Source organism: Hylaeus anthracinus, unplaced genomic scaffold (assembly GCF_026225885.1).
Source record: "Hylaeus anthracinus isolate JK02 unplaced genomic scaffold, UHH_iyHylAnth1.0_haploid 11997, whole genome shotgun sequence".
In the NCBI taxonomy this organism is placed as follows: Eukaryota; Metazoa; Arthropoda; class Insecta; order Hymenoptera; family Colletidae; genus Hylaeus; species Hylaeus anthracinus.
This window is the reverse complement of record NW_026534344.1, coordinates 10,263,672-10,287,075: the sequence shown is the minus strand read 5'-3', so window position 1 is coordinate 10,287,075 and position 23,404 is coordinate 10,263,672. Positions and strand designations below refer to the sequence as shown.

Here is a 23,404-nt window from a genome sequence, read left to right as displayed (position 1 = left end):
GAACTCCATTCGAAGCGTTCCCTTCGATTCAGGGTCGTGACTTCGACGGACGTTGCCCACCATCCACCCTTATCGAAATGCGTTTCTGCTGCATTCGAGGGCGCAGTTCTCGTAAGCGACTTTAACGTCGTTTTTCCTTTTTCTTTCGTCTGTCGTTTCTCTCGATCGCGCTGTAAGCGCATCGTTTTCACAAGTTCGATTTCGCTGGGCCGCGAATATATAAAGAAGAAACGTCGCGGGGATGGAAACGGACGAAGAATAGCAAACTTTCAGGAGCGGGTTTTCGCGAGCAATATGGATAGAAAGGAAACAGACGTCTTCGTTTTATAGGGTTTGTACCAGAATAAACGCATCTGTAGGGTCCATAGAGTTTCTCGTGCTACGAGGATAGACTGTCGTAGATAAATTCTGGCGAAAATAAGAATCGAGTCGTGGAAATGTTGAGTCGCAATTAACGTTTCCTCTTTTCTTAATACTATTGTAATACAGTGTTCTTTCTTGCACCATTTTTGCTCTTCTCTACATGTTTAACTATAGTCTTCAACTGCAGTCAAACAACTCGTTCTGATATATCATTTGTTCTGTTCACCTCATTTGTTACATTTGATAGGATGTTCCTTTTACAGACGTTTTCAATGTTTTCTTGACGTTTAGGTGCTTAGATTATTATTTTGGAAGCTGTAGTTGACAAACCATGATAGTATAATTATTGTTTGAAAAGAAATTACCATTCCTTGGACCAGTTTTATTCTCCGTCTCCAGCCATTTCTCTCACCTGTCAGTAATATTTTAATTAACACATTTACGACCACTCACGTGATTTCACGTCACTTCAAATTCTAGTTCTTTTTATTTTATACGCTGCATACATATTTACAGCGTTGATATTTCAAAACATACTTTGTATGTTTTATTTTCGCCAGTACTAGAAACGTAAAACATCTACCGGTCGCGAATACACCAAATAAATAACGTCAAATAAAGTAGCGTACCTTTAAAAGGTTTCAAAGAATTATGTCATTGCCATTTATCTCAAGACGAGTGTCCGTTAAAGTAACACCGTTTATCCTCAAACATCTGGTAATGACGCACGGAACGGAAAGCAACGTTTGCTCCGTGACTTGAACGAGAAATTCGATTGAAATCTCATCGACAGATTCTCTCCGTACGTCGAAGCGCGATACAAAATGAAGTCGTTGAGCGCAAAGAATGGTTTCCAGTCGAGCCGTAGTGGAAAGACGTTAAACATCGAAAAAGTGGTTATGACGTTCACGTCGAGGGGTCGATCGTGAAACTTGCGAAGCTGGTTCTCCTCGATCACGTCTTAATCGGTTGGTCGAGCTTTAATTAAAGTCGTCTCTCGGGAAGTTTTCGTTTGAATGCAGTCATTAAGTTCATAAGTAGCCTCGAGTATTTTCCAGTTGCCCTTCTTCGGCCGTTACCCTTTCGCGAACTTTCCGGAAGTTCTCTTTGGGGAAGAAAGTACTTCTTGAAACATTCTTGACGTCAAACGATGGGGATATTAAATCCATGCCGGTATACAGAATGTGTATAAGCGTGCTCTGCGAATGAAAATGAATCCAGTCTTTTATATCGCAGGCGATCTGGCGCGTTTCGTTTTGAAGTTCTATGAAAATAGAAGTAAACTGGAATCGAGAAAGTTTCGTTCGAGGATAAATATTAGTAAACATAGTAAACATAGGTCCAAAATAGGTCCATTTAAATAATTAAGTAATCGTGGTCGTGTTGACTCCGTAGCAGTATAGAAAGAATATAATTTACTTTTTCATAGACTCGGTCTACTGATACAACATGAGAAAAATTTAATTATTATAGCTGCAATTAGATTAGACCTAGACACTAAATTGATCACTATTAAGTTTGATGTTAGAAATTGTGTAGGAATTGAAATATGTATAATAGTCCTTGGAAAAATAGGAGAGGTTTAAGTAAATATTCTGCTGGTTTATGATTTGTTTAACCAGTCGGCTGTGCCCTCTGTTCAGAGCGCGCATCTACTACGACAGGTATAGTCGTCAAACGCAGATTAATATTAGATTCAAAAATTCATCCCACTTATACTTCTGCTACTCAAATTAATATGTGAAATATACTCTTAAATAATTCAATGCTAACTAAATTTTACGCATGACAAAATCACAGCTGACTGGTTAAGAAATAAGGGTTGTCAAAGTTCACTGCTGTCGTGTTTTATACTCAAGATCAGGGATTCTGATAAAATTGAAATAGATTTTAGTCTAGGTGAAAATAGAGGAAATTTGAGTTATAATTTTGCAGGTTTCCTTTGGCACACCAAGCCTCGAATCTTTATTTTCACAGCCCTATTGGAACCAAGCCGTTTGGTCCCCCGTTTACACAAACTTTTCATTCTCACTCGTGGACCAACACAGTTTGAACGTGCAACTCGATGCCACTCTGTCTCCAGCTTATAACGTTAAAGAACTACTGTCTTTTTATCGCAGCTCCGGTGCATTAGCGTCGAGTTAACGTTGAATGTTCAGGGTCGATCAATTTTTCGTAAAGTGCCGAGCAATAGAGCGAATAATCGATGCACCTCCGGCCCTCAGACATTGACAGAGTGGGCTGAAAAACGTGCCAGAACCAGAAGGGGATTCTCAGACGGTGAGATATTGATTTCACGAAGAGATTTAACGCACAATTAGTCTGATTGAACGGGGTCTGACTAGCCCTCCTGAATTACTGGCATCAAAGAACAAATCGACACTCGCCGCCTCGTTAAGAGAGCTGAAAGGACCAGCGGCGACTGGACACCTTTGAGAAAAGATACACGTTGCCCCGATACCAAGCGACGTTGGGTGTCTTTGTTATCTGTTTCCGTATTTCTCAGTGCAGAGAAATGAACATCCTGCTTCTTACCTGGACCGAACTGCTTCACTGCTTTTCTAAAGTTACCAATCGGGGTTGGAGAAAGGGTCTGATCGATCGTGGAAGGTATTTGGCACGATAAAGCAACACGTAGACTAGAACCAATGCGATGGCTAGATAGAATAGGTCTTAGTATTTATGACAACGTTGAAAGATACATTAAGATTGTTTATTGTAGGTGTTTGACGAAGTAAAGAAATGGGAGTAGAATGAGCATTTAAATCTTGATCTGTATTAATTTCTTGTGCAATTGCTCTTAGGGAAAATAGAAGTCATGATGGAATAACGTTTGGAATTTGTATAACAGAATTTCCACATTTGATGGTCAAGTGGTTAGGTTTAAAACTTCATGGTAGGTGTATTATTAGAAATATAGGTGGTGTAAATGTATTACAGTCCATAGGAAAATAGGGGAGGTTTATGTCATCATTTTACTGGTTTCGAATTTGTTTGAGAAATAAGGATCTGAAAAGATCTAAAATATCATGGTAGGTGTATTATTTGAGATATAGGAGATATTATCAGATAGCAATTTAGGAATGTTAATTCTGACAGTGAACAAGATCAATAATTAATGTTTAACAAAAGACATTTTCATCATATAAAGAAAAGACAAGTAAATACAAGGGAACGTAATAATAAACTATATTCAAGTTAACATACAAAGTCAACAATTAGCTGATTCATAATTTCTATTACAGTTTGTAGAAAGAAACACGACTTTAATTCTATTCACTTTTCAAGTGCGAATATCATCATTCTCAGAGGATAAGAAAGCCGTAAGAGTCGTGGCGTTAGCATAGCAAAGTAGGTAGCTGCATCTTGAATTATTTTGACGGGCAAGAACAGACGACCAACGGAATCGCGATCGCGCTGCGAAAGTTTGCCAATCTTGAAAGTTCCGTGATACTGTATCAACCACAGTGAAGTTATTGTACTTGCAAATGAAAAATGTTTCTCTTATACTCTCGGTCCAGCGTTACACGTAATCCTTATCTCGGAAGCTTAATAACGCTCCCGAACAGCTTCTCTCGTCAATGTGTACGTGCCTCTGATGTCCCATTAACATTTTCGGGCTTCGTGTTTCCTTCTAGTCCATGTCTATTCGTTTTTGCATTCTGTGTTGTCTTTGTTAAAACCTGCATTATATATTTAATATATAATAATATTTATTTGTAACATATAAAATACACATTTGCTTACGAAAGTATATTCAGAGGAAATAATTGAAACGTATTGTTTGATACTGGTTTTTTATTAATGAAAAATTAATGGAAAATAACCTCAGAAGGTTGTTTTAAACAACTCGTGTAGATAGCTTCAATGTAATACTTACAGAATAAAATCATGAAAAATTTATTTACTGAAAACCAGATATTGAAAGAGTCACAGAGATTAGCATGAATAATAATTCAATACCAATCTCCTTTATAAAAAGTTTAAACAAGAAGAGACTTTCATGTATCAAGCCACAATTGTTTGTCAAATATTAGGTTGACCCAAAAGTTTCTTCCATTTCATTAATAAGTAATACATAAACAGCAGTATGTTATTTTAATGTTACATGCTTGAATAGCGTACGATTCATTTTGCTTTGTTGCTGTCACAACATTAACATCTAAGAAATCAGGTTGTCTATTTATATAAACATTGTCACACAAAATAACTGAGCGCAAGTCACGGAAAAATTTTTTGGGACAACCTAATATATACCCATCAAAAATTAACACAGAATGTCATCATGACATCCTACATTTAACCAAATTTGGTCGCTTACCGTTTAGTTGAAAACCAATTACCTCGCGAATGTATAAATGGATAGATAAATTGATAGATAAACTAAAATTAACCCGATAGAGGGTTCAGTACGTAATTAACCCAATCTATGCGGTGATTTAATACGCATTTAAAAAATGACACGATTGGGAGTGCGGTACCGTGCTGTTTTCATTCGCTTGACAATTAGAGCGGAATAACGTCGAGTTGGTCAGATCGCTGGAGCGTCGATTCGTGACTATTCCCAATTAACACCCGAGCAATTCGCGTGCTCGAAGGCTGCTGGTGGCTTGTACACCTTGAAATTTTAATGAACCGCGCTTTATAACCTCCTCGCGTGACTCCATCCGCGTGGAATTGAGTTGTCACGCGGCAATTACAAGCTTCTGGGCGCCATTAAAATTCTGCGATCGGTTTGCATTGTGCATTCTTTAGCGAGCTATTAAGATACGAATTGTTCAGTTTGTACACGAGCGAACACGAATGAAGAAAATATGGCGGACAACTGGAACGAGAAACACGAAGGGTTGGTCTCCTTTGACTGAAGAGCAAACAGATTTCATAATATTGTTGTTGAATCAATTAAACTCCACAGTATAGTATTAGACTGCCTTGGCCATAATAGCAACTTAAATTCACGTATATATAATAGTTTGCACCATCACTCGTGGTATAATCAGAAGTTATTTCTTAAACATATACAGTGTTCGGTAACTGGTGGTATGAGAGAAAAGGAGGCGATTCTACATGAAAAAATAAGTCGAAAATATAGAATAAAAATGTTTCATGAGAGTCAGAGTTCACGAGTCTCGTTATAACGAATCTCACTGTAGATCTTGTCTCAATGGTTATTATCGCAGTTCAAGTTTGTTTCTATTGTAACAGAAAATTAGAAACACGTAATGAAATGGAATATTGAAGTAATGATAAAGTGTATTATTATAGAAATTGCTGAAAATGTTCCCCATCCTGCCGAATACATACATTTTGTCTTTCTAATTAAATTTCTATGAACGCTTTCTAAAAGTATTCGATTGTTTTAATGTATAAAAAACTACAATAATCTTTTACCATTGGAAGTGCTTATCAACATAACTTCAATCGTACCCGACGAAAATTCAAAGTCGATTTTCTCGAAATCAAACTCTTGCATGAACACCCTGTATTATTCAAACTGAGAACTTGCTTCCATCTTTGGGTGGTACTTAAGCATTCAATGCCACATTCATATAATATTCAGAGACATCGAGGTTAACAGTTCTCCTCAACAGCTAACAACGTCTCTTCTGAAGAGCTTCACGATCGTGGTCTCTGTGGACCTGGGACTGGGATACACACGAGGTGCGAAAGTGTCCGCAGTTACAGCTACTCGAAGTTCAAGATAGAGAGATCTGATTGGATGTCGAAAGTGTCTACCAAATGTCAGAGGTCAACCAGACGATCTCAGGGGAGTCCTCTATCCAGCTCAGAAAAGAAAGCACTTCTTTTCTTTTACTTTACACCTACTTTCTCACCTTCTCTTCTCTCAGTTGTAATAAGTTGCAAATTCCACGAGCCTACGTTAACCCTTTCAAACCTGGCGTCCACAATTGAGGACAGAAAATTGCACACGAAGAAAGACCAATTAACCCTGAAAATTAAATTACATTAGTACGAGGAAAAAAATAATTCAGGTCTGAAAGGGTTAATCAGTGCGAATTCTTTGTAACACTCTACTGCCTCTACATTCCAATACACGAGATATTAAAGCTGAACTCGCAGAACGATTCAAAATTCTCTTGGTTGAGGGCTGCCACTATAACGGTCTTATTTCACTGGCCGGATCAGGGAACTGGACACTAAGCACCCTGTCAATCCAAATGGGGCTTGAGAGGGACCTGAAAATGGTACACTCACTTTATCAGACCTCCCCGACTGTTTAAGCCATGGTTGAAGCCTTCGTGGCACTATTGGAACCATTTCCAGTTACACTGTTCAGCAATACTTAGTGTTGGTCACATAGTTGTTTGTCTTTGTAGGTACTATCTAGTTAGGGCTCAACAGCCTCTAATTTTCGAAAGTATTTCTTTAAAGGCTAGAAGACGAACAGTTGGCCTCACAAAGAAAATTTGGTACCTTGAGATTTCGAAAGAATTTTATATTTTACAGGTACGAAGTTAAAGTGATACTAATAACTCGTTAACACGTTGATCGCCATGTTACTCGTGTATGGATGACATCGCTTTTTATTGAAAAATTAAAAAAATTAATTCTGAAAGTCAAGAATCAAGGAAACAAATTTAAATGAAATTCATGAATTTTCAAGAAGTCACCAAAATAAATACCACAACACATGTTTGATTATGTAGCCTCCAGTAGTCCAAGTAATATTTAATCCTAGGAAAAATGTCCAAGAATATTTGTTTGGTAATCAACGTGTAAAAGAGGTTTAATATCCAACTTTGTCCAACCTTGTATTCGCAAAAAATGGATCATTTTTTCCATTTAAAATTCAGAATCCAAAAACAAGTAACCATCTTCGTAGAATCGCATTTCTTAACTGTTAATACTGAGGTTATCATCTTACATACACCATCATATAACTATACAATAAAAACATTTAATAATTTATAAACAGGAATAAAACAATTGTAATTAAATGCATCAAGGTAGACACTTCCAAACACTAGACAAAAATCACTTCGTCTTTGAATTTCAATAAAGACGAATCATGGAGATCTCTATCTCTGATTAATTCCAAGAACCCACTGCACAGAATCCTCGAGTGTTTCGTTCGACAAAAAATTGCAGATTTATAATTGTGCCAGCTGTACTAATACAATCCTCGAGACGCAAACGTTTCTCGAGTGGTCGCGGGCTTTCTAGATGTTTTTCCTTGGCAATCGTTTAGGACACTCTTCTACGTCGCCATTCCTCGAGTCCTTTGTGTCTCCAAAGGATGTCTTGGCAACCATCTCGAAGGTCCACTTTACCAGTATGAAATAATTATAAATTTCGAGTCGACAAGATGCATTTTCGCGTTTGGACGAACCTAACGACAATCCACGCGATGCATGAAATATTTCACACTCTTTGCGTGAGTTGGTCGTAAATTGATCGTCAATGTCGACGAGTCACCTGTTACGCCCGAATATCGGACGAGAATTTATCGCCTGGGCGCCTTTTGCGCTTTTTATTTGTTCATTTAGTTATTCAATTCGCAGGTTAACCATTTTGGCATGTATCAGGGGTTCTCAATTAATCCTTTGCACTCGGAGCCATTATGTTACAGAATGTACAAACAGAAATTACGTCGTATTATATAATGTAACATTAAGGAACATATTTATGTCAAAAATCAAAATCCTATACTATTCTTATATGTAATAATGTGTGAAACAGTCATAGATATACAATGATAGTTTCTATCTTTTAAGTTCCAACCTTAGACATCTTTGTTTATCTTCACAAATTGTACCGTGTCATGCAAAATATTTGTTCACATCTTACTTTTTTATACAAACGCTCTTTGTCGTTTTTTTAAGGTCAACTAGCGGACACAAGCTGGTTCCTTATGAAAAAATAAGAACGAAATATAGAATAAAATTTACTCAATCAGAAATTTATACGTGATTTTCACAAGAACGATTATCAATTTTTGATGTTATCCAACCTTGCATTCCTAGGGAGCGAATCATTGTAATCATTTGAAATTCAGAGTCCAGAATGACGTCAGGAATATGCAAACTGGAAATCTCGTAGCTTTGGACGACATTCGCGTATCGATTCCGCGGATCGCGTCGACATTGGCACGAAAACGTAAAAGATAACCGGTGGCCAGCAGCCAATAGTGCAGCGTCGAATGCGCGCAATTTCTATCGCCTTCGTGTCGCGCAGTGTGTTATTGAACAATCTGGCTCCATTGAATCAATAACACCATAATTTTCTAAAAATTGAATCCTCTTTTAAGCTCTAGGGTCGTTAATTTAATAATATATCTTCATCGGTTTTTTCACTAATCTAAAACTGATTTTAAAAAACTACGTTGTGACTGAAATTAGTTTTCTTACTCATTGGAAGTATTTTTATTATACTACAGGACGATTTTTCTCTTCTGAAGGCTCGCAAGCTTTTTTAAATTATAGCTCCATTACCCGGATTTATTATATTTAATTTAATTCTATTAGCACTATCCATTAGTTATGGTTTTAAAACAATTGTATGGCCTACATACAATTCGTTAACAAGAACTAATTCTCATCAGAGTGAATTCACATAAAAAATGTTAATGTAATATCTTTATACAATCACCATAGCGATCCATGCAAGCACAGTAGTCAATTTCCTCTCGTTTATCTTGCAGAAACTTACCAGTCAATTCATCTCCCAGTACAAGTGTTCGTAAAAGGTTCCATCGTACAATCTTTTTCCAGGACCCATAATTTACATACGTTGCCAAGCGCTGAAATAAAGTCGCAGCTTTTCGAGAAACCCTTTCTCTCTGTTTTGTAACAAAGCACAGTCATATTCGTGGAACGTCGCGTTATTCGTCGCGACGGATTCGGTACGCAACGCACGAACGCTTTGAAACATGTAAATTCGCGAGGCGTACTCGTGTTCCAGCCATTTCCACTCCAGAGCACGCGAGACGCCGTAAAGTGCAAAGCCTTTTCGAATTCCGGGCGGAACTCGATGGAACTCGATGGACAGAGCCAGCCAGTAACCTTGACGCTGGAGGAAGCTATCTCAGCTTTTATCTCCGACCGAGAGACCTCGTAAAATCCCCGAGTAGAACTGGTGGGGTTAAGTGCGCGACCTTCGAACCAGCGAATCTCCCAATGCTCGGGAATCGGGGATGGTCCCTCTTCCGTTTCAGCAGGAAAGTTCGAAGGGTCGATCCGGGAGAAACAGAGACCCCTAAGAAGATTAACTTCTCCTCCACCTCCTTCGTCGCGGAAAGTTTGTCGACGGCGATCGTGCTCGTAAACAAATTCGGACTTAGCTGGCTGGCTTCCATCGCTGAGGTTTTTTTTTTACCGCTCTCGAGTTCCTCCACGGTTGTCACGGATATATAGGGTCTCGGGAAAGAGGGGAACCCTTCATGCAAAAACAGATCAAAAACGTACAGGAGGATTTGTTGAAGTTGATTAAATTGTCCTTAATTAAATTACCCCTTTGATCTACCCGTGATTATTAATTTAGGGAATCTTTTGTTGGTGGCCTTTTTCTATATGTTTTTCATTTATTGAATTATATTCCGTGCGTGTATTCTCTATCTTTCGATCTTTATTTTATGAAAATTACGAATGCTAACTCAGTAAATTTTGTTCTAAATGTTAACATCCTTTTTCTACGCGTTTCCATCCATTGAATAAGATTTTTTACACACAGTTTTCATAACGTAACCTCATCGCATTATTAGGATTTTTGTATGTTCATTTCATGAAAATTGATCTACCCCACTGAATTTTATTATATGATTATTCTGCATGTATTCCATTCATGGAACCACATTGTTAACCCATGTTCTGCGTAATTTTGGTATTATTATCTTACGGAAACTGTATTCCAGAAACGGATCGAAATAACACACTCGAACGTGGAACTAAATAACCTAATAACGTTACGTGTTCCGGAACGCTAATAGACCAATCAAATAAAGAGCACTTCCGTTGAGTGTCATCTACAGAAATTAACAAGCAAACAAGTTCACAATTACTTCTTATTAATTTTGATCGCGCTCATCAAGAATAATTTTTCTCCTTCAATAAAATATTTCTTAATAAACCATAAAGAGAATGAACTTGAACTTGAACTTTTAACAAATAATACAGAATAATTTTTCTCCTTCGGTAAAATACTTCTTAATAAACCATAAAGATAGTGAACTTGAACTTTTAACGAATAATACAGAATAATTCTTCTCCTGAATCTTTTCGGTGCTCTGCGCGAGTATACTTGTCAAATTATGTTGTTCTTGTCGTGCTGAAGATGAGTTAAATCGCATGAGCTTTTTAAATAGGAAAGAGCTCAAGACGAGATAACTCATTCACTCATTAACTCATTAACTCATTAACTCATTAACAATAAGCTCATGCGATTTAACTCGTCTTGAGCACGACAAGAACAAAATAATTTGACGAGTATACTCGCGCACAGCACCGAAAAGGTTGAATAAAGTATTTGTGAATAAAGGATAAAAGGGATGAACTTTAATGTTTGACGAATAACCATTCAATGTCCAGTGGTTCGATATTAGCATTTTAAGAGCATATTAAAAACCCAATTAGAAAAATATTACCCATCGCGAGGTTGGATTGGAAATAGGATCGTTATCCTGTCGAGATGCTTCCCTCGAGTATGTACCTTTCAAACCGTCGGGTCTTGGGGAATTAACGGCTCAGCCTGCGGCTCGTTACTTGTGTGTCGCATTTCCGGTACAGTCGTCGGTCCCACGTGGCGCAGGATCACGAATTTATTGGGCCAACCGCGGAACCGAGAAATTGGATTTTTCCTGTCGGACCATTTTACTGATACCATGGCGGGCCAATCCTCGGTGACTTGCGAGATCGATGCTGGTCGCACATAATTGCTCTAACCTCCCCCGTGTGGCTTCCGCCCCCTCCTCTCACGACTCTGTCGTCGATGATGTGATTACCAGCACCAACGTTTAACGGTAACTTCGCTGGAAGCTCATTCGCCAGTCTTCCTTTCGGGTTAATTAATGGGAATAAATTAATTGACGTCTAGGTAAAAGGGTGGGAAAAATAGAAAAAGATTTCGTCAACGAGAGTAAAATTTTCAGAATTGCGTCTGGAAGTCGGCGGTGTAAGTGTTTCAGTGTGAATTAAATGGTAAAAATCTTGCTTGAGTGAAATGTAGATTTAGTTCAGTCAAGTACGAATTTAAGTTGGAGATTTCAATGCTTTTTAGTGATTGCAAGCATCAACGCTGCACTCGTTTAACCTTTTGAAGACGTTTAGTGACTATTACATTATAGAATGAATTAAATAAACAGCAATTGCTCTTCATATATAATTAGCCAATATTTTATATGTTCATTCTCCTCTGTTCTATGACATCATAGAAGTCTTTTATTAAACAATGAATCTTTTATCCATACGATCAAGGAATAAAAGAGTTCTATGTTTAAATTAATAAGTATCTTTAATAAACTTACTATTTCTGTTACTCTAACATACCAAGAATTGAAACCTCTGAAACTTCTATGATTAATGAATAATAATCAAGTGCAAAATGTAGCACCCTCCGTGTGTCATCGCAAATTGAAGTCGATAATCTTCATACGATTCCCTTAACTCAGCTCGTAAAACGATTTTAATCGGAAAAAGGTCTCCCGTGTCAAGCGTCCAAGTAACCAGCAGTTGACAATGGAACACCGAACACAAACGCGGGATTTAATTAAAAAGTTTAATTAAAGTCGGTCAGATCGAAGTCTCCTCCAAGTCCTCGCAATTTATACAATCGCTGGGTATTCATTTTCGATACGTAAGCTTCGAGCGACGAGCTCGTATTTAAATTAATACAGTCAGCTGCAACTGAACGCGAGAAATTACATTCCCCTCGCGAGTTGAATGTTTTACGAATAAATGGCCGCGTGTTTCGCGAGCCCTCCGAATGAATGAAGCAAATTACGCGACAGATGGACCTCGCGCGTCCTCTAAATTTGGGAAAAAATGAATAGAAATTGTGAGGATTAAAGAGAGTGATTTTTGTCCGTGATTTAAAATTCGTTTGCGAAGGTTACGCGTGTCAAGGGGTTTAGCCTGCAAATTAAACGTAATTAACGGCACTTCATGAAGTTTTCAATGGAAATGGCTGTGGTACGCGGAAATACCTCATCGGTATCGAAACGTGTTTCAATTCCCACGGAGACGAATATTTCTATCCCCGTTAAATTAATTTTCATCGCCTGGTTCGAGCTGTTGCGAATTTAACAAACGTAATGTGATTTAAAAGTTAAAGTGTAGAGGCTTAATAATTTCAATGATGGATATTGATAGTAGCATTTATTGACTTATTCTTATAGGAAAAATGTTTTATAGAAAATATATTTTTTGATCGTCCGTGGCAGTATTGTTATATTTCTTTTATTTGTTTCATACATCATTCGATTTTATTATTTGTTGTTTTTAAAATTTAAAAGAAAGTTTTAACGTTGAGCCAAATAAGGAAGCAAAATGTAATTGCAATCTTCGAGAGTATAATTAATTATACTCTCAAAGCAGAAATGAAAAATTTTATTGCAAACTCTATCGTAAAAGCTTGTCTAAATTTGAACCGACATATTTCAAATTATTTTAGAAGTAGTGCAACATGTGACATGAATATAAATTCAAAGAGATTAATTTAATTTTCCACAAAAAGAAAATATAAATTCAATCTCGTATTAACCTTGCAACGACGTTGTTCTGTCACATAATTCTGAATTAGAAATTTCATTAGAAATTTAATTACGAATATTACCTCAGAATTTCAGACAGGAGACTGATTTAACCGTAAAAGGAATATTTTCTAGTTAATTAATGAAATATTAAAATAGTAGTATTTTCGATGAATGAAGCACCTATTCTAGTTTAATGCGTCAGAACTGCAACTGCCATTGTGTAGTAGCAAAGAATGCCAATTAAAAGGAAATCATTTCGAGCTGAATTTCACCCGTTCTCCTGTAGGCTGCATACTTTTGTCGTACTTCGCATTATGCATTCCATATTAACTCACGAAGAATAAAAGCGCACGGCCTGAAGAACTATATCGATTGCGCGTAGAGAGGAAAAGAAACGATTCGAAGCGACAAAACGAAGTGAAAGCTCGTTTGCGCTCGCAATAAGCGCGTTTACCAAGAGCAATCTTTCGCGGAGCGTGATGGGCTCGAAACATTTTCGCGCGAAGCGAACTTATAACGTATTAAAGAAGCATAAAACGTATTCGACGCGAAGAGTGAGTTGAAATTACACAACTCGAGGTGAAACGTTACCTAATCGAGCTCGAAGTTTAACCGCGTTAGAACTGCTGTACATTTCTAATGCTCGTGGACTTTGAAATTATATTTAATGCAAAGTAATGGAGGTTTTACATTTCTTTTGAGAATTCTCTAAAACTGGAAATAATTCGTCCATGAAAAGATTAATGAAAGGATTAATGAACCTAATTAATTTCGAATGTTTTAGTTATCTTTAAGGCACCATATATATAAATAAATTTTTCGTCCTCGAATGAAACAGTACATTTTCTCTGGTAATGTAAACTTCAGTAATGCTGATAAAAGTATATGAAAAAATATATGATCATAAGAAAGGGTGCGAAATTTCTAGTAATTGTACATTATTGAAATTGCACACGTGCTTTTGTATTATCAATTAAAAGACTGTTTAATCTACCCAATTAAGGCCCGAAATGAAGATCGAAACGCCAAAAATAAAAATGATTAAAAATTTTGCTCTTAACACATTGCTTCCAAGGCCAACATTGCATCCGGCCTCAACGCTCGGCTTGTCAAAGACGAGATATCGCGTCACCCATACTCAATATGTTAACATTTCAACATTTTTTATGTGTGGTATATTGAACAACAAATGAACTTATTGCTTGATTGCATGCAGTTTAATATTGCTATTAATTCAAATTTAGTTAAGCAACAATGCACGAGATGCGCCAATATCGATAAAAATCACTTCTTTCTAACATCATTAAGATCTTCATTTCCACCATCCACTGCCTTTCTCATTCACGCAGAAGCCAGGAATCCATTTTTTTTCCCGATTACGATCACCCTGTTTTCATATTTATCTCACCCTCTCCTCCTCAAACTAGGTCTGCTTCTTATCTTGAGCATTATTCCACTGCTGTCGTCGGGTTCTTCATTTATCTTTATCTAGAGCGAGTCGCCTCCTTCGCCATTTCTCCTTTTCACCGGCGTTTCCATCGTAGCTCGAGGGGAAATCGTCGGCTCAAAGGACACGCTAATGGGACGGATATTAAAAAATAAACGAAACATGGGCCGAAGTGGAAATGGAAACGGCCTGGGGGCCCCGCAACTTGAAAGGCAGCGACTCGTTCGAAGCTTTTTTCACCCCACCCATTACTCCCACTCGACTTTCCATCGACGTTTACTTCATTAAATCGCAAATTAGTCGTCCCGTTCCCAGCGAGCAACTCATTTACGCCGTCCATAGTTCCTTTATCCCGCGGGGTTCCTGTGTAAACGAAAACTTTTCCTTTACTTTCATGGCTTTCTGTAAGGTTTGCTCAATCGTTCGAGCGCCGCGCGCCGTCGAAGTCGATCCCAATGCAGAGGGAGACCACGCTTTCCCTCCTCAGTGTACCGTAACACCGCGATTTTAATCCGTTGGTGCGTGAAAAATTTATGTCAAGAAGAAGTTACCATGTCACGTCAAATCGCATTTCTTGAGATTTCTTAAAGATAGCACTAAAAAGAATGCAATCATTTTTTTTTTTTAATTCTCTATCGCGTCGTGAAAGAATTCCTTTTCGGGGTTGTAAATCCCAAACTAGCTGGTTTGTAAAACAGGAAGTCGTTAGCTTTTCGAACAGCGTTTATGAAAAGACGCGAACCGAAAAGTTCCGTTTTATGGACGGAACATTCTCTAACGACAAAATTTTATCCAATAACTACAAACCCGATATAATACTTCAATAGCATTGTTAATCCCTTGAGGGACAAATTTCAAATGGACTCCTTTTTTGGTATAATCGAAAGTACACAGACCAAAGCAATTTTTATTCATAGATCTAATTTGGCGTACAAATATGCTGTCTCGCGTTCCTACGGTATATTTTTTAATCCTAAAAAGTACAGAATAGAATAACGTTCTCCAGCCCATAGATGAAACACGCGACGCTATAAATATCGAGCACGGACAGCCTTTGTGTACATCGATATGAAAAACGGAAATTCAATTACGTTTCGGAAGAACCAATAATTGTCATGCGTTTCGGCTGCGCGGGACGGAGAGAAAGCACGTTGCGTTCGCTATTTTAGCACAGAGGTAACCAAAGTGGGGCATAAACTGTTCAATTTACGCTTGAGTATACCAACACACATACCCAAACCATGGTGGAAACACGGTAACAAAATGAACAGGAAATTTCTCCCGTTTCGCCGCGCGGGTCAATTTTCTCCAGCTTTCTGTCACGCGGCCAACTCTCGAACGACTTCCTCCCCAAAGGTGTACTCTCAATTTTTCTCTGATAAGCACACCAGCTTTTTTACGATGGTACGCGAATACTCTTGAATGTAACCCCAGGCTGCAAACATTCGGAGCCAAAAGGAGCTGTGTCAAATGTATTTCTCTGGAGAACATGTTAAACCTTCTTCGCTGACCTCACGGTTCTGAACGATCTATCTGAGAACCTTGTGGAATTCTGGATAATTAATAATATCTGAATAATTAATTGTGAAACAAGCATGAAAACCTCTTCGGATAATCAAATTTCTTTTATACGTAGCACTTTATGTTCTGAGTTATCCATTGTTATGCTAACGTAATTTTCTTTATTTTTTTATGAACAGATTAAGTAGTTCGTATTTTAACTGAACATCTAATCTACAGTTTCGCCTTTTCTAGCTTCTCAATTCATTTCTAAACTATCACACGAAATTATTCCCTTGGCTTCGTACGTTTCAAACAATGGTTACTAAATTATTGTTTCGCCGATTACCGTCGAATTAATTTTACCTTTGATGCGTGTTATGGTGGACCATGTTACCACCCGTGATAGAGGAATTTTTATATGAGAGAAAAATTGCCCGAAGCCGGTGTAATTCGCATATAATGACCGCGATGGCGCTCAGAATGTAGCGCGATAATGGACCACCAAAATCCCATTATCTTGTTCCCTGAGAATTCATTACTCGTTATCTCTCGTCCTCGTTGATATTTCTCTCTGTTCCACGGCCAGATGATCGAAGAAATTCGAGGAAGAGAGAACTCATAAATTCCCACCCGCGTTGTCGTAATTTATAGGGCTGCCCAAGTCGTACCACTTCCGGCGTTTTCGTCCATCGCAACATTTCTAGCAAGTTGGTGGAGAAATTTTTAATAAACTCCTGAATATATTCTAACAGTACTGTATTTGTAAGAATAACAATATTAGTGAGGTATTCGCTCAGATCTTAAACACCTTCTCTGTCTTTGATTACGATACTTGTCCCTAAAGTTGAAATTTTACACCACCGACTGCCACTTTTCGCTCAAGAATTTTGACGAGTTACAAAAATTAATGTTAGATTCCACAGTTTTCAGTTCTACGAAAACAAAATATTGCTATTAATAGTTCGGAACGTCAAACTTATCACCGTTTAACCCTTTATTTACTGAATTTCTCAAAAGTTTACAAAATCTAGGCGTCCATCTTGGTCTTATATTATCTTATAGAGTTGTCTCTAACAAGCTTCCAAAAGAAAAAAAGCTTGTGCTGCCATTCAAAAATTAAAAACTAACTTCATAGAAGGGGACTTGAATTAATACAGTACCATAAGAAAATTGACGGGACTTATAAGTCCCGCCAGTAAATAAAGGGTTAATTTCAATAGATAGAAGTTTCTGTTCGTGAATACCAAATTACTTCTTAATCAGATTAGACGGATCCTTTAATCTATCGCGCAACCTGTCCTGCTCGATAGCGCCGCGACGGAACGCTAGGAACGTCGACGCGTACCGCGGTGAGACGCGTTGTCTGACGACTCCGTTGGCGAACGATGATAGATACCGCTTTATTTTATCTTCCGAGCATAAAGCGCCACGGTGAAAGCCACTTGGCCGTTGTCGTAAGTAGATAAGTCCTTTATACTGGGAACTCTTCGAATAGCTGGAGGACTGGTCGACCTGGGTGGAAGATTAAGTGAGCAGGCGAGGAATTTCTGGAGCGGATTACGCTTCTGCGGGAGCTGCTTCATTTTTCGGTGCTCCAGAACCACTTTAACGCGAGTTGACTGCTGTTAGATCGTGGATCAAACTCTTTTTATCGAGGCTGCACCGAAAAGATAGAATGTCCAAGTCCATGGTACGATTTGTTTATAAATTGAATAAATCACGGTGAAATGGCGTTGCATAAATAACTCATATGGTATTGATTAAATCAATTATGAAGTGATATTTGCTAGTACAATTGATGAATTTAGAAGTGAAATGTATTTATGGAGTAAATGAAATAGGAGATGAAATTCTGTTATTGATTAAATAACTTCGGTGGTCGTGGTTGTAACGTGATGTGATATTTGTTAATGGAATCAATGTTTTATGTAGAATTTTATAATCTTTAAGACGTATTTCAATAATTTTGTTTCAATTTTTCCAAATTTCGAATGTATAGTAGAAAGAGTTTCTTTGAAGACAAAATTATAAAATCTTCGCGAACTTTAAATGAGCATACAAAGTTTTGTCTTCGTTAATTGCCAATTAGAAAGTTTCGCCATGAATCATAGGATGAAGACTATTGGAGAAGAATTTTGGAAGAACTTAATTTTTCATTCTCTTCTGAAGCTTTTAAATGATTTGTTAAACTTTTACTGCATGTACATACACATTGCATACGAGTATATATAAAGCACATATACATCCCATTTATTTTATTAACATAGGTTTATCGAAGTGTAATACAATTTTCACACGATGCCCTAAAACTTTTGCACAACGAAAACATGAATCAATAAAATTGCAATTGTAAACCAATTGTACAGTTCTTCGAAGATTTCCTAGTCACGGAATTTCCACAGGATTCGATTCCGCAGACAGCCCTAATCGCGCTGTATCTAACACGTGTCTCCGCCTTCCGAAACACTTGGGCAATAATACTCTAGCTGGAAACTGTTGTTCCCAACGGAACATTTGAATCGTCTCGTGTAATGTATTAACTTGCCGGTGTAAGGACCGGTTTGTCTGAGGTTTGAAAGGCATCACGGAGTTGGCTAAGTTGGGACCCCAATAACAGAGCAACCGTAACAGAGCTTGCAATTGAACCAAGATAACACGAGGATCGCAAACACTAGTTCGTCATTCCGCGTGCGCATTAAAACCATAGCAGTCTTCGAAGACTATAAGGAACAGCTTTATGATCTTCGTCCGGGTTAAGTTTAGCGTTAACTCTTGCGGCACGTGTATCAGTCATGCTGTTAAATATTACTTGGTTGAAATTTGTTGGATAGTCAGAGGAATATTCTTCAATTTTTTTATTAGAGCCAGAAGGTTTTGTACTTTCGACGGGTTAGGTCTCTTTTAAGAATATATTATCCTCGTCAAGTAAAAATACTGACAAATAGAAGTTAGCTATGCTGCTAATGTAAATTGCAAAAAATATAGATGAGAAATGTAGACAGTTTCAGTACTTAATAATTAAGACCGTAGGTACGTGTAGAATTAATTTTATTAAGTGAAGAAAAATATATGAAGAAATTGTAACAGAACCGTACGCATTTGTTAATTTTTAACATAAATTCACTATCAAGTATTAGGCATATACAGTCTGTCCCATAAGTATTCGTAACCTTCTATGTTCATTGAAGAAGTTTGTCTAAATTAAATGATAGATGTTTATTCGTATACATATTTATAATGAAACATTCATTTGTAAACATCAAACCTATCATTTAATTTAGACTAATTTTTCCAATAGACATAGAAGGTATGAATACTTATGGGACTGACTGTATATTAGATTTCTTTCCTTTTGCATTTTCATTTCTAAGTACTTGTATTTTATTTTAATGATACAAGGATACAAAGAAAATACCAAGGAATCAATAGTAAAACAACAAATAAACATTTAATCATTTATTAAAAATTGCAAGCAATACAACGTCTCTATTACAATCTTACTATATAAGTCAGAGAAAAATTTCGTTTAAACCGATTTCGTGCGGCAGTTCCAGCAAAACGTATCGTTACCGGTAATAATTGAGATTGTCCAAGTCGATACGACAACTTCGAGCAGCTATAAAGGAAGTATACGTCGTCGAACGACAACCGCGGTCATGTGTTCAGCTTAGCGAGGTGTTAATGCCGCATTAATGTCGTAACCCAGTCGTTCTACACGCGTACGATCTTAATGGGCGGCTCGCCCTGCCTTCTCTAGCCGATTTCTCCGTGTAATGGTTTATCGAACGAACGGCCAGCGAAATTGTGCCGGCAGATAGCTAAGCAGATTCGCGAGGTCCCTTAACGAGAATCGAATGGAGCTACCAGTCGAGTAGTCAGCGTTTTAAACGAGACCCGTTGCGATATTACGATACTTAACCCTTTTAATGCGACTGGGACCTGTGGACCTTCCTACTTCTATCGAGTAATTGATAATAATGAACAAATCTAATATTTTAGGAAGCTTAGACATACCTTGAAGAAGGTTCAACGGAATGCGAAATATTTATAAGCCCTCTCTTGACTGAATTTAAATTTAAATTTCCGTATTCCTATTCGCGCCCTTCGGAAGAATTTTCTATTTTCTATGAAAACGTGCAGAAGGCTTGGGAAATACATTAAAATAACATCACCACCGTCGGTAGATCGTGCAAAACTTCATTTCCATTGGAAATACATCCCTCCAGAATTCCTCTCTACATTTTTATTTTTAAATATCTGCTTTACTTAATATTCCCATTCTTGATTAACTATTCTGTAACGCGCTTCTATTGTCAACAAAAACACAAACACTCGCGAAACGAGCCGCTGTATTTTCAAATTTAATTTTGCCGCGAGAGCTGCGTTGCATAGCAAACGTGACCCTATCGTTGTTTCTGTTGCAGCATGTCAACAGGTCAAATACGGCGTGCAAGCGGTATTTGGCCCGTCGGATCCAATACTTGGACAACACATACACAGCATCTGTGACGCACTGGACATTCCACACCTGGAAGCCAGGCTGGACCTGGACCCGGAGGCGAAAGAGTTCAGCATCAACCTTTATCCCGCACAAAGTTTGCTCAACGCCGCTTATCAGGACATCATGGAGTTTCTCAACTGGACCAAGGTCGCCATCATCTACGAGGATGACTACGGTGAGTCGTTCTTCGAATCACTTCTTGTTATTCAAGTTTGGTTACAATAGTAGACCACTTCTAGAATTGATTATTCGGAATAAATAAGTGAACAGCGTGTAGTTTCGGCGACTGTCAAGTACTTCGAAACTACATATGTCCTTTAATTTCATAAAAGGACTGCGGATTTTATGCATTTATTATGCAAGCGTATATGGCAAGTATATGCTAATCTCTCTCTGGTAAGGATATTGCCATGTGTACGTTTCGTTTCAGAGTTTTTTTTTTTTTATATATTATCGTTTGGAAATAGCCATTAGAATTCAATTACATAATACAACATCATCACGAGATTGATAAGTGTCATACATGAATATTAACTTGAATTTTTATTAAAATAAAATAATTCATCCCTCCATTGGCTAAATGTATGACGAAAAGGTACACTATATGCGTTTATGCAAAATGAAATATTAATATCACATTAATTAATACACTATATTGTATATACAATATACATATTCGTTCTACATTTTCCATATTAATGTGTGCCGTAAATCCATGAAATCTGCAGTCTATCCATACATGAAATAAGGTCATAATTTACGACGAATTAAAAATATCTGGTAATTTTCACCGGCGTGTCTTAGTTGAAATTAAAAGCAATGGGGAGCTAATTACCACGAAAATGTGTTCCATGAATGTCTTATTCGAGTTGTAAGTACTTATGTAACTATTGTAATAAATGTAGGGACCCCTGTAGGAAGTTGCTTCTCGCGTCTGACTATAGGCGCCCCATACTACTTACCCCGCTCGTTCTACTGCAGACGCGAGGACGAACTTCCAACGCGAAAATTACAAAATAATCTTGATAAGGGTGCCTTTGAAAACTTTGCAGGAAGTACTTTTACATGCTCGCTCGACTAATATTTACAGTCTGAGTACTTGCGTTTACGGGTTCAGTGACACAAAAGTAATTTTTCCGCAACTTTCATTCTGAAATGAAACTCTTGTTTACCGTGGAGAAGTCACTGATCCTAAATCACTGGTTATAAGAAGACAAAGGTAAATATTTACTTCATTCAGTGAGGAAATATTAAGGATACTGATTCTCTGCTTGATGCAAGATAATTATTGTTTCATGATATGAATTATTTCCAGAACATTCTTAGTAACGCATTCGCGACCGCTGACGTGAAGTCACATCACTTCAAATTCCATTCTTGGTTAGAAGAAAGAATGATGAAAATCTTTTTGTTTTATGCAGTAAATATTTACGCTATTGACATTTCAAAACATATTTTATAATTTTTATCTTCGCCCTAACGATACAAATTTACGTTGTCCAACTGCCAGTTGGCTCGAGACTATCGAAGATCAGATAATTTGACATTTGTCGTGGTATTTAATTCGGTAACCTTTAATTCACAAATCCCATCCAGATTTATTTTCGTTATCATCCATTTATGGTTAACGTGGCGACCAATGAGTTGAAGACATTTCGATCGACTCTCTTAGAATCTATATTATTATAAATATTTTTCTTTTTCAACTTAGATATAATAAACGTTAATTAATCTTTCATCTGTAATAATCTCTCCGCATTTCAGTGAATGCTTTCGTATACTTAATTCTAAAAAGAATCGTCATCGTGTCCTTGACGTATCAAAACGGAGCCAAACGCGAGCGTTAATCAGAATTCTGTGTGACGAGAGGCCGTAAAGCGAGGGCACTTTGGCGTCTGATATCGCCCTCGTGCAGCTAACCTAATTCCTGTCGGTCCCTTCCATTATTCATCGCCAAAGATCGAGACCAAAGAATGACGGTGTTCGGAACGAAGAACCGTGGACGCAGCCGGCAGGAATCTTCGCCAGGCTTAAACCGCCATTTTGCGAATTAATTAGGCGGAATTTCCCCCTGACACGGGGACCGTTTTCTTCGTCGTGGCCGAAGAGACGACGTTTCTCGTTACGAATGAATTTCATTATCTCGGTTTTTGCTCCAGACGCTTGTAATTAATCGACGTTATTCCATTATTGCGACCCGTAATTGTTGCTAATAGAACTCTGGTAATTGGGAGGACCGTTCTTCCCGGACCTGTTAGGCAAATTGATAATCGAACAGGGTAAACTGTACGCTGGATATCGGCACAATTAACGCTTCCCCTTCGTTTTTCAACGATCGTCCACGTTGGATGGAAACTTTCCCCTAATTCGAGTGGAATACCTTCGGAGACCGTTTCGATGGAACGATTTCAATTAATATTCGGAACGTTTCACTCGAGCACGGTGCTTTTTATACCGAATTATAACGAACCAGTGCTTTAAGAACGACAGCGGGACGAAAGTTTCGAGGACGAGCCTGTTTCACGGTTCGTGTCCTGTTCAACGATTTTCTGAATGTACATTCTTTACTGCATCAGCGAGGAAAAAAAGTGGAGAAATCTTTCGGTACACAGAATTCATCGAATAATAGGGATTTGATTTTCAAAAATGTAAAAGTGAGGAATGGATTATTGAAGAGAATTAAATTTGTTATCGAATAAAAGAGGCTTTATTGTACTGAAATTATTTTGCAAATAATTAAGCGAAAGAGGAGAGAAAAAAAAAGAATTTATACAAGAAACAGAAGGGAGTTAATCTACAGAAGGAAAGGAAAATCAGTGAGAAGAAAACGTAAAGGACGTATTTATGCAAGAAAAATTAAGAATTACAGTACAATGACTGTACG

General features: G+C 37.7%; 1 protein-coding gene across 7 annotated transcripts in view; it reads left to right on the top strand.

Annotated features, from left to right (window-relative positions):
- LOC128889259 (glutamate receptor ionotropic, kainate 2) overlaps positions 1–23,404 on the top strand; it is a 185,878-nt gene that overhangs the window by 66,857 nt on the left and 95,617 nt on the right. For all 7 annotated transcript variants that reach the window (XM_054146701.1, XM_054146705.1, XM_054146706.1 and 4 more), the window contains exon 4: positions 20,444–20,695. In XM_054146701.1, coding sequence (XP_054002676.1) covers positions 20,444–20,695 — 252 coding nt within the window. The remainder of the gene's footprint in view (positions 1–20,443; positions 20,696–23,404) is intronic.